Source organism: Taurulus bubalis (genome assembly GCF_910589615.1).
Source record: "Taurulus bubalis genome assembly, chromosome: 14".
Classification (NCBI taxonomy): Eukaryota; Metazoa; Chordata; class Actinopteri; order Perciformes; family Cottidae; genus Taurulus; species Taurulus bubalis.
Window position 1 is genome coordinate 2,487,905 of NC_136602.1, and position 13,443 is coordinate 2,501,347.

Sequence of the window (13,443 nt, forward strand, 5' to 3'; positions counted from 1 at the left end):
AAGAGGTGAAGATATTCCTCGGGTTGAAATGACTTTCTGTCGTTCGTTTTTCTTAAAATCATCCAGTGAGGTTTGAAAATGAAAAATAAAAACATTTTGACGTCGAGGGATTCTCCCTCTTTTTTTTTTTTCTTTTTTTTTAAAAGACGTGGAGGACGAAAAACAAAAAAAGTCCGATTGCTGATCTCGTGGTTCATAAACTCTTTTAGTCTTTTTTTTGAAAAACAAGCTAATCTGGGAAAAGAAGAGGAAGAAGAGGAGGGAGCTGGCGAGCAGGAAAAGGGGCGGGGCTTGATCACAAGACCTGGAACCTCCAGGAGGCCTGGTCCTTGTAGTCCAAGCAGTCTGTGGAGTTAAAGTTGAGCTTCCACGAGGAGGCCGCAGTCTGCTCTTTGTAATCCAGGCAGTCGGCGGAGTTGAAGGCCAGGCCGGAGCCTCCGTAGGCCTGGTGGTGGTGGTGGTGGTGGTGGTGCCCCGCCGACTGGCCGATGTGGTGGTGCGGGTGTCCCGGCATGGAGGAGGCCGCCATGGGGCTGAGCTGGTGGGGGTGGTGGTGCGAGTGCATGGGCGCCAGGTAGGAGCTGCAGTCCACGCCGCTGAAGTAGGAGCCGGACGGCGCCGGGTAGCCCTGGCCGTAGCCGCCCGCCGCCTGGTTGTAGGACATCGGGTAGGAGGTGGCGGCGGCGGCGGCGCCCGGCATCGAGCGCTGCATGCAGGAGGCGTTGGAGGCCGGGCCGGGGTCGGGGAGCGGGGCCGCCGACGCGGGGGCGGCGTTGGCGTTCCCGGGGGAGATGGCCGGGCTCCAGATGGAGGAGACGGCGCCGATGGAGGTGGAGGTGCCGCCGAGCGCCGCCGCCGCCGCCGCCGGGCCCGAGTGGTTGGCGTTGGCGCCGGCGGACGACGAGGAGGACGAGGACGCGCTGGAGACGGCCGGCGGCGTGAACTGCCCGCTGCTCTCGGAGCCCGTGCTCTCGCGGGCCGGGGAGGACTTCTTCTTGGCCGGCCGGGCTTTGGCGTTGCTGCCGCTCTGCTGCTGCTGGCGGCACTTGGCCCGCCGGTTCTTGAACCACACCTAGAACCCACAGGAGCGCAGGCCAGGGGTTAGAACCCAACAAAGTACCTGGAACAACTCCGTGGAGCTAAATTGAGGGTTATTAACCCACCGAGGTTCATTTCCTACCCCGGCCCCTTGGCTCGGACCGGCCCGCGGGTCCAATTTCATACCCGGTAGACGGCGCTTAGATAACAGGCGATTGGGTTTCACCACACAGAAGGTAACTCTAGAGCACCGGGAGGGTCGGATCATGTAGAGCATTTAGTTTCACACACGCATTCTGAGAATAGCTCAGTGTGTGTGTGTGTGTGTGTGTGTGTGAGAGAGAGAGGCCTTGGTTTCCCCCTAAAGCCTTTCAAGAGTAGTATTTGTTCTACGTTGTCGTACAGCAGTCAGTTGCTTGTGCAGTATTTGTTTGGCGTATCCCACATTTCAGATCAAATTACTTCAGTTAGGCCGCATTAAATAATCAGGAAATAGTCGATTGATTCAGATTACAAATAAGATTTAAAACTGTGAATCGTTTTGTTTACATCATGTGAACATTTTTTTTTAATCTGGAACCCTTTGTGTTTCGTTGGTGATGCAGTTCTGACAGGAACACAGGTGCTAACGAGGAGATTGTATAAATAACCACGACACCTGAACGCAACCATCCCTGTTAAACTGCCCCTGGTCACCGTTTAACGGAAATAACCTGTTACACTTAAAACAGTCATCCCATTAATTAGTGTTATCATCCTCCTGGTAGAATACACAATAAAGTACGTTTTAGTCACATGCATTGGTATAAATACCATCAAATATGTATCAAAATATGACTGGACAAGTCGGCTCATAGCCTGTTAGCTAACAGTTAGCTAGTTGTGTTAATTAGCACGTAATGACGTCATCGGTCAGTTCAATTTATATAAAACTTTTTTAATTTAAATTAGTTTAAAACTGAATTACTGCTCTTAAAGAGGGAACACATAAAACAAACTAACTTTTTTAATTAATCACAAATAACTAATTGGTTTTATAAAACGTTACGGTCGGTCTGCGGTGACGTTAAAACAACATGGCGCCGGTAATGGCGACCCAATAACGCCGTCGCACGGTGCGTTTTCATCGCGTCTCTTCTCACCTGGACTCTGGACTCCGGCAGGTTGATCTTCAGGGCGACCTCCTCCCGCATGAAGATGTCCGGGTAGCGGGTCTTTCCGAACAGAGACTCCAGGATGTCGAGCTGCGTGCGGGTGAAGGTGGTCCGCTCGCGGCGCTGCTTCCGGGCGGCGGCTGCGGAGACACGAGCAACGTTATAAACTCATCAAAAACACGATAAAACATTATAAAAACACCTCAAAAACACCATAAAACATTATAAAACACCTCAAAAACATTATAAAAAACCTCAAAAACACCATAAAACATTATGAAACACATCAAAAATACTATAAACCACCTCAAAAACATGTAATAATATATATTACTGTCGTTATTAAGCCAGAAAAAGTATTGTTTATTTTTGCTATAGTTTCTTTACTGTAGTTTTTTGATAAAGAGAAATAACTTAAAGCATATTTAATATGTCCTTTTAAAGTGGAATAAAACAGTAGAAGATAAACAGTTTAATTACTAAATACCATCTGAATGTGAAGACTATTAGACTAATTACTTCAGGCTATAATTAAACATTTTATTTGACATGGTTTGTTTGTTGCCTTACTGGGAACTTTTTGAAAGCCATCCAAACATTATTATAATAAAGAACTAAAACAATAACCACTATTATTATAATAAACACACAACGATATTATAATAATAATGAAGAACCATACCAATAACATTCATTTTAAATATGAATAATAGTTATTGTAAAAAAAGAACATTATAATTATGAGAGGCCGAACAGCCAAAAACCCATCTTTATTATTTTCTATTATTATAAAGAACCATAACAACAGCTGTTATCATACATATGCAAATAATACAATAAATACAGATAATAACGATATTATTATTATTATTATTATTATTATTATTAGAGGCCTAACAGCCAAACACATCATTCTGAATTTGCAGATATTTTAGTATTTTTCTCCATGACGTCTGGAGCTCTTGCTGGTCCAAACTGGTCGTTTAAAAAGTGTGTGTGAGTGTGTATATGTGTGTGTGCGCGTCTCCTACATGGGTAGCCCACGGACGGGTGCAGCAGGTCCATGGCCGCGCCGCTGAGCCCCAGGCCGCTGACGCCGTAGGGCGGCTGCTTGAGGTAGGACATCATGCTGCAGGCGCTCACGGATCCGCCCAGCTCCGGCCAGTGGGTCGGCTTCCCCCGATGCTGCAGCTTGACGGAGCAGGGGAAAGATCCAAGAACCTGCAGGACACAGCGGTCAGCCAACAGTACAGAGATGCACTCACTGCGATGTCTCTGGTTTTGTCATCGTCTTCTATTCGGCATCCTTATAGTTTGGTTTCCATAAATAACATTGTGATGAATTAGTGGCAGCAAAGAGATGTGAACGCGTGAATTAGTGAAAAATCACATCGAATCCCTTCAGGAATATTTTTAACTCAAGAAAAACCTGGAGGAAAATAAAAATGAAACACAACCGACGTTATTTTTTTAACTCTCAGACCAAACTGCGTTCATGTTTTCATATTTTTAACTTTAATCCTGATAGAATGAAAAGTGACGCAAGTTCATGAGAGTTTTTGTCAATGAGGTCTGAAAATGTGTGTATTAACAACACACATGTAATGTCTACACATGTATGTGTGTGTTATTGATCAGTGCACCTGCAGAATATTACCTTTATTTCTAATCTCACATGTTGTAAAGACTATTTTAATATGGGATTTAAATCCTTTTAATAATTAAATCAAAACGTTTCGGCCTCCATTACGTAACGCAGTGTGATGTTCAATAATAGATTATTCCACATGTTTGTCGCTTCTAGGTCAAAAATAAAAACGCTGAAAGGAATTCATCAGGATTCAAATTGAGAATAAAAACGCAGAATTATTTATTGTTCCGTTTACCTTTTCCTCAGGTTTGTTTTAATGAGTTTTTATAGTAAAACAAACATTCAAAGTAGAGAACTCTTATGAGTAAAATGTCTGTTTAGTGTGTAGGCCTGCACACACATACACACGCGCACACACACGCGCATAAAGATGGATTATGATGTTTGATAATCTATAAAATCACAGCTGTGTGTCTGAAGTCTTTCTGTTGGTTTCAGGTCGTCAGACTTTGTGTGTTTTGTCCTCAACGAGCTCCCGTAGATCAACAGAATAAAAACACACTAAACATTTAACTAGTTTGTCAAATTAATTAACTTTTAGTCTGCTGTTATTATTATTATTCATTATTTTAACGCTCAGGGGAAAATAACCAAACTTCTTAGTAAAAAAAGTGAAATCGTTTCTTCACATCACGATTTCCACCAAATTAAAAGATGAATAGTTTCTTTATATTTTAAGTGAAGCACAGATATTATTGTCATCTGATCCCGTGTTATTAATTATGAGGCTATAATTTAAAAAAGGCCCAGCATACTTTTGTTTAACTTCTGTTTGTTTTCCTCAGTAAATACAACTGAATTAAAGATTTATTTTGGGGGGAAATATAATAACTCCTCATCCGACTAAAGAGAATAAACTGAATGCATTTTAATCCTAATTCAATAAAACATGTAAACAATTAGGAAACTCTGATCATCCGGATGGAGGCTTTTCTTTAACGGAGAGGAATCTAGAAACTGATCACAAAGTTTGATTCATAATAAAACACAAGTTTAAAACGCAGATGAGAGTTTAGTTAACAAAGAGCTCCAGAGGGAGACCAGGTCCCGGTGCAAATGAAGTCCATTAGAATGTAGATGAGAGCTCCGGGGGAGCGCGTCAGAGGCTCTTATCTGGAAATAAATTAACAAAAAAAACACAAAACACGCCTCTCCAATTATCTACTAAGTGCTTCAATCACTTTAATGGCCAATTGCTCTCAAATAATAATAATAATTTAAATAAAATAATGAACTCGCAGGAAATGAACTGGAATAGAAATATGAATATTATCTGAAGGAAGTTGTTATTTTATCTTCCGCTGAAGAAGCGCGCAGAGCTGCGCACTGAAGACTCATGTCGCAGTTTAAACGACGAGGAAATGTTTTGAAAAAGTGACTTTTGACACTTTTGCGCTCCTAATGGCGCACAGAGGGTAGAAACACGCTAAAGGCGCAAAGAGAGAAGAAGAAGAAGAAGAAGACTCGTTACCTGGTGTTACTCCCTCCTCGTCTCCTCTCGAGCTCTTCCTCCACGAGACGCGCGCGGCAGTAAAAATAAATTATCCAGCAGCGGGAAGTCTGCGGGGCTCAAAACTCACGCGGCGGCCGACTGCCTCAAAAACAAACAGCAGCGCGCGGCATCGCGCAGAAACACGCAGGTCTGAGCGCGCGGGGCGGCGCCGCGTCCTCGGTGCGGTTCCGGGTGCTTTTCTGCAGCCAAATAAATCAAACTCATTTGCTTTCAGGGGCTCGTGGCTGCCTGTCAGAGAGTTAAGGTGATTTCTGGAGACGGATGGAGATTGATCACCTTCCCTCCGCCCCGCGCCTCTATGGGGCGCCGCGGTGGCAGCCGGGAAAGACACGCCCACTTCTCCCCTCTCCCCTCCCCTCTCGGTCCCGAGACCAGAAGAACCAAAGAGACGAAAAGATGGAAATGTTTCGGGCCTGCGGGAGAACGCGGGTTCACGTGCGCCTAGAAAACACGGAATTTAAGAAGATATTTTATAGAAATATTTTTATTTTGTATTGTTTTTTGCACGCGGATGCAATGGAGGCATCGAGTCCGGTCTAATAACTACACCGGCTCCTTTCCCAGCAACCAAAACCTTTTTATTCTTTAATCCGAGCTGCTTTCTGGCTCCGTGAACGCGCCTCGTCAAGGGAAACGCACTGAAGGGGAAACGGCTGCGTTCAGGGTTAAAACGTGTAAACGAGGTTTAGTTTGACAGAGAACTGCATTTTATTTTATCAACAGCAGAAAACACATTTCCTGCAACGCCGAGAATTAATTCGTTGTTATTAGTTTATGGTTTATTCCCCAAAAAAGGAGGAATCAAAAATAGAAAAAACAGAGGAAAGAAGTTACATTTATCCATTTTGATTTTATTGTGATACACCCCCACCCCCTCTCCTCTCTCTCCACACACACACCAGTCCTCATGAATATTAATGAGGTCTAATCCCCATTTAGAATTACATTTGAGATGGCTGACGTAAAGTTTAATAGGGATAGACCTCAAACCCGCTGCGGAGGAAGAAGAAACATCAGCAGCAAAAAGCTGCGGTCCCTGAATTAAATCCTGCACTTTGTGCGTCGATGTGTTTTTAACCCACAACACACGGCTTCTTTTGGAGTCAGAGGGTCGCAGCCCGGCGCGGATCTCCTTTGTGGATCTCTGCGTAAAAAAAACACCAACTTCTGTAAACGAGGCCCGAGCTGAAAGTGAGCTGAGGATGGAAATGACATATTTACGTGTGTGTGTGTGTGTGTGTGTGTGTGTGTGTGTGTGTGTGTGTGTGTGTGTGTGAGAGAGGAAGAGGACGAGGAGGAGGATCAAAGTGGAGGCCTTAAAAGACATCGACGGGAGCACTTTGACAGAGAAACTTAGACATCAATAGTCGACCAGGTTGTGCGTGAAGGCCTGATGCTGCTTGAGGGCACGTACACGCACCTTAACACACACACACAGTCTATCCATGACTTGTTTTTTTACGCACGAAGTCAAAACGTAAAATCAGCGCAATGTGGACAGAGTGAGTGTTACATCTATACCGATGTGAACACATGAACAGAGGTGACGTACAGGGACAAATGTGTCGTAAAAGGACGTGTTTCAGGGGAGTGGGAGGTTTGTGTTGTCCGGCTGCTGACTGGAGGTCAAACACCTTTACGCACCGTGTTTTATTCATTTATTCACCACATCTGAAGGCCGAGCAGTCAGAGGGCCCGAAATACCATCACCCCTCCTCACACACACAGAGTTAAATTATGCAAAAAGGCCATTCAACAAATATGGCCCTGCAACACAAAAGATTGGTGTTATTCTGACATTTCCTACATTTCTTGTTCCCCTCCTCCTCCTCCTCTCTGGATGGGAGTAGAACCCATGAGATAAACCCACTGAACAAGTATCAAGTTATCAAGTTGCACCAACCTTTTGTAATAAGAGTATTTTGTCTAATCCCAAATTGCAGTTGAATTTTCCTTAATGCTGAGCTGGTAAAGCCTGGATTAGGCGCGAGGAGAGGAGGGGGAAGTTCCGTCCCTTCAGCGGCGGGATGTGAGCAAAGGGTCTGCGGGATGTTGTCGCTGCTGATTATTAAAACCAAGATGCAGAAAACACGCAGAGTGTCGCAGCCCCGTCGCCGCGCGCGGAGACCCGGGCTCCCTCAGGTGCAGCGCTTTTTGTGTGTGTGTGTGTGTTTGGAGAGGAGGACGGAGCGGAGGCCGCGCAGCACCTGTGAGGCCGGAGACATCAAAGCGAGGAGATAATCCATTCTGCTGAAGAGCCGCGGCGCGCAGCAGCGGCGCGCGCTCACCAAGGAGCAGGAACGTCTCCAAAAGGCTGGGCTCGTGCTGCTTCAACGGGAACGTTACGGAGGTAAGACGGGGCATTCTGCTCGTCATTCACCCTGGAAATGCACCTTGAAAATATAGATATATCATACTTATTTTCATGAGGACTTTACGTAATTGTATTTAAACACATATTTAGGTTGTTAATACATTGAGTGGATTATATATATATATATATATATATATATATATATATATATATATATATATATATATATATATATATATATATATATATATATATGGATTTTAAGATGATTTTAAGAGAAACAGACGTCAGAACTTTAGGAGTTAAAGTTAAGTTTTGCGCAGGAACATTTACGAAAAATCTACAAACTAAACTCAATTATTTATATATCGCGTTTAAATCCGCGCAGAAGAGACGGGAGCTGTGAATCATTTTTAAAGGGTTCCTCTCTCACACGCACACGCACACACACGCACACACACACACACACACACACACACACAGGGAGAAACCAGTCCTCCACCGTGTTGGTCTCTCTCTGCTTTTCTTCTCCACATTACGCGCCGGAATACGAAGTAAAACAAAAAGCGCCTCGGGGTGTGTGTGTGTGTGTGTGTGTGTGTGTGTGTGTGTGTGTGTGTGTGTGTGTATATATAAAGTGCACGTGCAGAGAAGAAAACGAATCAGCAAATTAATGTCTGAAAGTAGCAGAAAGGCCGGGAGGACGTCTGCTGTCACTACGGATCTGCGCGCTCTATCGGGGACGCGCGGCCGCCTGCGGGGCGCGAGGAGCGCGCAGGGTTTTTCACCTCCGACTTCAGAAAAGTAGTGCACAAGGGCACATTTAAAAAGTGGTGGAATATTATTTTCCTGCATGTAAAAATTACTATTATTTGGTTATGTCCATCTCGTGGTTGCGCGTGACCGAGCGCGTGACCGACCCCCTCGGAGAGGAAGACAGAAGAAACATCTGCTCGGTACAAAGTGATTCCTCTAATCTTCCTCGGAGGAAGCCGCTCAGCGCCTCAAACTAACTCAACAAAAAAACACAAATTTTAATTTATAGACGCGCGCGAGTCTCGGGGGAATTGAACGCAGCGCCGAATAACACGCGGGATGTGATGCGAGGCCATTTATGAGCGTTTCAATAAGTTCACGGGCCGAAAGAAAGAAAGGTGAAGGTGCAGCGACACGGCGTTTAGATATCTGGCACAATGTGCAATTATATGAATAAAATACAACATGAAATGTGAAAAACAATGCTGTGAATGGAGAACACGCGCCGGGGTAAAAACAGGCCACGCGCCGTCTGGAGTATGAAATCATAAGGACTTTATTATTGAAGGTGGGTTATGACACTGGAATAAATAAACAGGAACACTGAGCTCAGTGGAGACATTTCCTCTTCTTCAGAACACAATAAATACAAAACCAAAAAGTTGTCGCGCAAAAATGACGCGTGAGACGTGATGGTTCACTTACAAGCAGCTTAAAAAGTACAAATGGCAATAAATAATAATATATATATTTTTTTGTTTTTGACTGCATGAATCCTGAAAAAAAAAAAAAAAAAAAAAAGCATTTTTAAGCATTAATCAGATCAGTGACGCAAATATACAACATGATAATTATTATCTTTTTTTTCTTAAACTAATTCTTTCTTTTGGTAAAACTGCTTTCAAGCAAAGACAAAAAAAAAAAAAAAAGTAAAGTTAAGATTTATGAATGCACCCCCATGTACGATATTTTACACGTAAAAACACAAAAATAAAAAGACAGTCAAGTAACGAAGGAGCTTGAAAACTCTTTTCTTCTTCTTTTAAAAGTCCAACTGCAGCGTCGTCTCCTCCTCATGATGAAAGGAAACAAGGAAAAAGGAAACGTAACCCCCCTCCCTCCCATTAAGCCCAGTTGTGCTGTACCTCAAGCCGACTGGGCGGCCGTCACGTCTCTGTTCACAACATCTCGTACCGCTCAAAGAGTAAAGTGGAGAACAGTTTGAGTTCATAAAGTCTCTACGCTTCTTTTGATGGAGACAAAAACAACCGGATCAGGATTCAAACAGAGGAGCCACTATCAAATAATAATAATATCCATAATCGTGATAATAATGACGGTACATTTCTCTTATCGGCTACATGTGTCGGTTGTGTTTCACTGAAGGACGCACTTCTCCTCTTTCTTGGCCATCTTTCCTTTGTTCTGCTCCAGCGTTCTCTCCAGGTGCTCGTCCTCCTCCTCGGCCCTGAGGGGCAGAGGTCAAGAGGTCAGGTGTGTAAGGGGGGAGTGGTACACACACACACACACACACGGTGCCACTATACCGCCTGTCAGGTGGCCTAACGCCAGAGGAGAGGGGGGATCCGACCTCACGCCGCCATGACGGTGTGTCGCCGACATGCCAGTGTGCCGCCGCTATGCCACCGCCATGCCGGCGTGTGGCCGCCACGCCGGCGTGTGGCCGCCACGCCGGCGTGTGGCCGCCATGCCGGCGTGTGGCCGCCATGTCGCCGCCATGCCGGCGTGTGGCCGCCATGCCGGCGTGTGGCCGACATGCCACCGTCATGCCAATAAGCCGCCGCCATGACGGTGTGCCGCCGCTATGCCACCGTCATGTCGGTGTGTCGCCTCCATGATGGTGTGCCGCCGTCATGCTGGTGTTCCGGCGTCATGCCAATGTGTCGCCGCCATGCCGGTGTGTTGCCGCCATGCCGACGACATGCCGCAAACATGCCCCCGTCATGCCGGTGTGCCGCCGTCATGCCAGTGTTTGCGGCATGCCGACGACATGCCGCAAACATGCCACCGTCATGTCGCCGCCGCCGGACGAACGCAACATGTTCCTCTAAGTCTACGGTTTCTGTTCCTAAGGAACCTTCTGGAAACCGTCTGTTGGACGTCATGTTCTTAGACCGTGTTGTGTGTCAGGAGGATTGTGGGTAACTTGTGTTGTGTGTCAGGAGGATTGTGGGTAACTCACTGTTTCTCCTGGGCGTCCAGGTCCCGCACCAGCGCGTCCCGCTTGTTGACCAGTATGACCAGTTCATCCAGCAGCAGCTGCTCCCGTCTCTTCTGGGCCTCCGTCTTCTGCCAGTCTGCAACCACAGAGACCAGGAATCACACCTTTCACCGGACGCTCTTCTTTTTGGACGAGTTGGAGACGAACTAAAGGAACGTTTCTAGAGGAACGATCTAGATGAACTAAAGGAACGTTTCTAGAGGAACGATCTAGATGAACTAAAGGAACGTTTCTAGATGAACTAAAGGAACGATCTAGATGAACTAAAGGAACGTTTCTAGATGAACTAAAGGAACGATCTAGATGAACTAAAGGAACGTTTCTAGATGAACTAAAGGAACGATCTAGATGAACTAAAGGAACGTTTCTAGATGAACTAAAGGAACGATCAAGATGAACTAAAGGAACGTTTCTAGATGAACTAAAGGAACGTTTCTAGATGAACTAAAGGAACGTTTCTAGATGAACTAAAGGAACGATCTAGATGAACTAAAGGAACGTTTCTAGATGAACTAAAGGAACGTTTCTAGACAAACTAAAGGAACGTTTCTAGACGAACTAAAGGAACGTTTCTAGACGAACTAAAGGAACGTTTCTAGACAAACTAAAGGAACGTTTCTAGACAAACTAAAGGAACGTTTCTAGATGAACTAAAGGAACGTTTCTAGATGAACTAAAGGAACGTTTCTAGATGAACTAAAGGAACGTTTCTAGATGAACTAAAGGAACGTTTCTAGACAAACTAAAGGAACGTTTCTAGATGAACTAAAGGAACGTTTCTAGATGAACTAAAGGAACGTTTCTAGACAAACTAAAGGAACGTTTCTAGACGAACTAAAGGAACGTTTCTAGACAAACTAAAGGAACGTTTTTAGATGAACTAAAGGAACGTTTCTAGATGAACTAAAGGAACGATCTAGATGAACTAAAGGAACGTTTCTAGATGAACTAAAGGAACGTTTCTAGATGAACTAAAGGAACGATCTAGATGAACTAAAGGAACGTTTCTAGATGAACTAAAGGAACGTTTCTAGATGAACTAAAGGAACGTTTCTAGATGAACTAAAGGAACGTTTCTAGGAAGCGTCAACTCGGATCCTCCGGGAGAGAAACGTTCCTCTGTTGGAACAGTTTTTATTTTGTGGACGTTAAGGACTGTAAGCGATCTGCTCGGACACTTTGGTTCTTAACCTGCTGGACTGCGGAGCCCAGACCAGTTCCACGTATAGACGAGTGTGTACACACACACTCCGGCAGGTTGTGTGTGTGTGTGTGGACCCGAGTAAACACACCTTGAGGATACTGTTGTGTGCATTGAGGAGGAAACGCTTGTTCCAGTAAAATTCATCTTCATCCAGTGAAACTAGGTTTCTGTTTCCATTTAAGAGTAAAGACTCTTCCTCTCATGAAACATGTAAATAAACACAAGCTTCTAAAAGCCAAACAAACAAATAGGTGAGCCCTGACTCCCGTCTCCGTTCTCCGGGTCTCTACAGGAAGTGGCCCCACAGGGCCTCACAGGGTCCAGGTGGGTCCCTGTGAGACTCTGTGGGTTCAGGTGGGTCCAGGATCCAAATCCCCTCAGCCTCCCCCTGAGGGAGGGAGCTTCACTCCCCCTGGGGCTCAAATATCCGCCTGGCGCCCTTAGCTCCACATTCACCAACACAACAACAACACAACTAGTTTGTTTACCTCCTTTCTCTTCAATTAAAACAACAACAACACAGCATCTACTTAGCTACTTAACAGGAAATGGCACAAAAAGAAACGGAATTTAGCCTGAAACTCGTCCCTCTAAACCCTCCATCTTTATTATATAATAATATGATACAACAATAATAATAGAACTCAAACGCCTTCACCTCCATCAATATTGAATCACCTATTGATTCCAGAATAAAAGGAATGTTGTAAAATGTCACTCCCAAAATAAGTGTGGATTTATTAAAGCCACAGTAAGTTGAGTAAAATTGCGGCAGTCAGGCTGTGTGTGTGTGTGTGTGTGTGTGTGTGTGTGTGTGTGTGTGTGTGTGTGTGTGTGTGTGTGTGTGAGTGTGTCACGCTGGGCCCAGTGTGTTGGTCTAAAGGTCTGCTCTCTCTCTCTTCATTGGGCTCCGCTCGGCCCTTTGAAGTCGACCACAGAGCGAAATGAACACATTATTTGGCTCTCTAGGTTCCTCTCTTCCTTTCCTTCCTTCCTTCCTTCCCTTTCTTCTTCTTCTCAGAGAAGCACATCTACTCTCCTCCGGCTTCGACAAATAACTTCATAATAAGTGAATAAGAGTCTAAAGAGCAGATGAGTCGTCATCTTGAGATAATTGTGAGCCAGGAATGTGAATCCATATCCGCCATAACTCCACACTCTTTCCCACAATCCTCTCTTTCTCCACAAGGCCGGCCCACAAAAAAAAACACAACACAGAGAGGTATGTTAAAAAAAAGAAGCCTTTCTTCTTAATCCGGCCCTCCTTCTCCTTCAGAGCACATCTCAGCCAAGAAGCCAAAGTCCTGGTGGGGGGGTGGGGGTCAGGGTGGGGGTGGGGGGCTGAGCACACGGCTGTCAATCAAACGGCGCAGAGTCCCACCCCCCTCATTAGGAAGGTAAACAATAAAGACAGCCGATGAGAGACGTGACCAGGCAACACCAGAGCATGCTGGGTAACCAGACACCCGGGAACAAACAACACCGCCTGCAGCCGCTCAGAGCCCCGCCCACCGGCTAAGCCCCGCCTCCCAGAGAGAGAGGTTAAAGACTGGGAGGAGGGCGTTCGAGCT

The 13,443-nt window shown here is 45.3% G+C and overlaps 2 protein-coding genes across 2 annotated transcripts in view; both read right to left on the reverse strand.

Annotated features, from left to right (window-relative positions):
• Positions 1-259: 259 nt before the first annotated feature.
• On the reverse strand, positions 260-3,320 carry otx1 (orthodenticle homeobox 1; the record flags this gene model as incomplete). Its single annotated transcript, XM_079230292.1, has 3 exons — positions 260-1,072; positions 2,181-2,332; positions 3,224-3,320. The coding sequence occupies 3 exons, from the start codon at positions 3,318-3,320 to the stop codon at positions 296-298; spliced, it is 1,026 nt and encodes a 341-aa protein (XP_079086418.1). The 3' UTR covers positions 260-295.
• Positions 3,321-8,959: 5,639 nt separating this feature from the next.
• ehbp1 (EH domain binding protein 1) overlaps positions 8,960-13,443 on the reverse strand; it is a 126,658-nt gene continuing 122,174 nt past the window's right edge. The window contains exons 22-23 of the mRNA XM_079229598.1: positions 10,630-10,744; positions 8,960-9,894 (exon numbers count right to left, since the gene is read on the reverse strand). Coding sequence (XP_079085724.1) covers positions 9,804-9,894; positions 10,630-10,744 — 206 coding nt within the window. The 3' untranslated portion in view covers positions 8,960-9,803. The remainder of the gene's footprint in view (positions 9,895-10,629; positions 10,745-13,443) is intronic.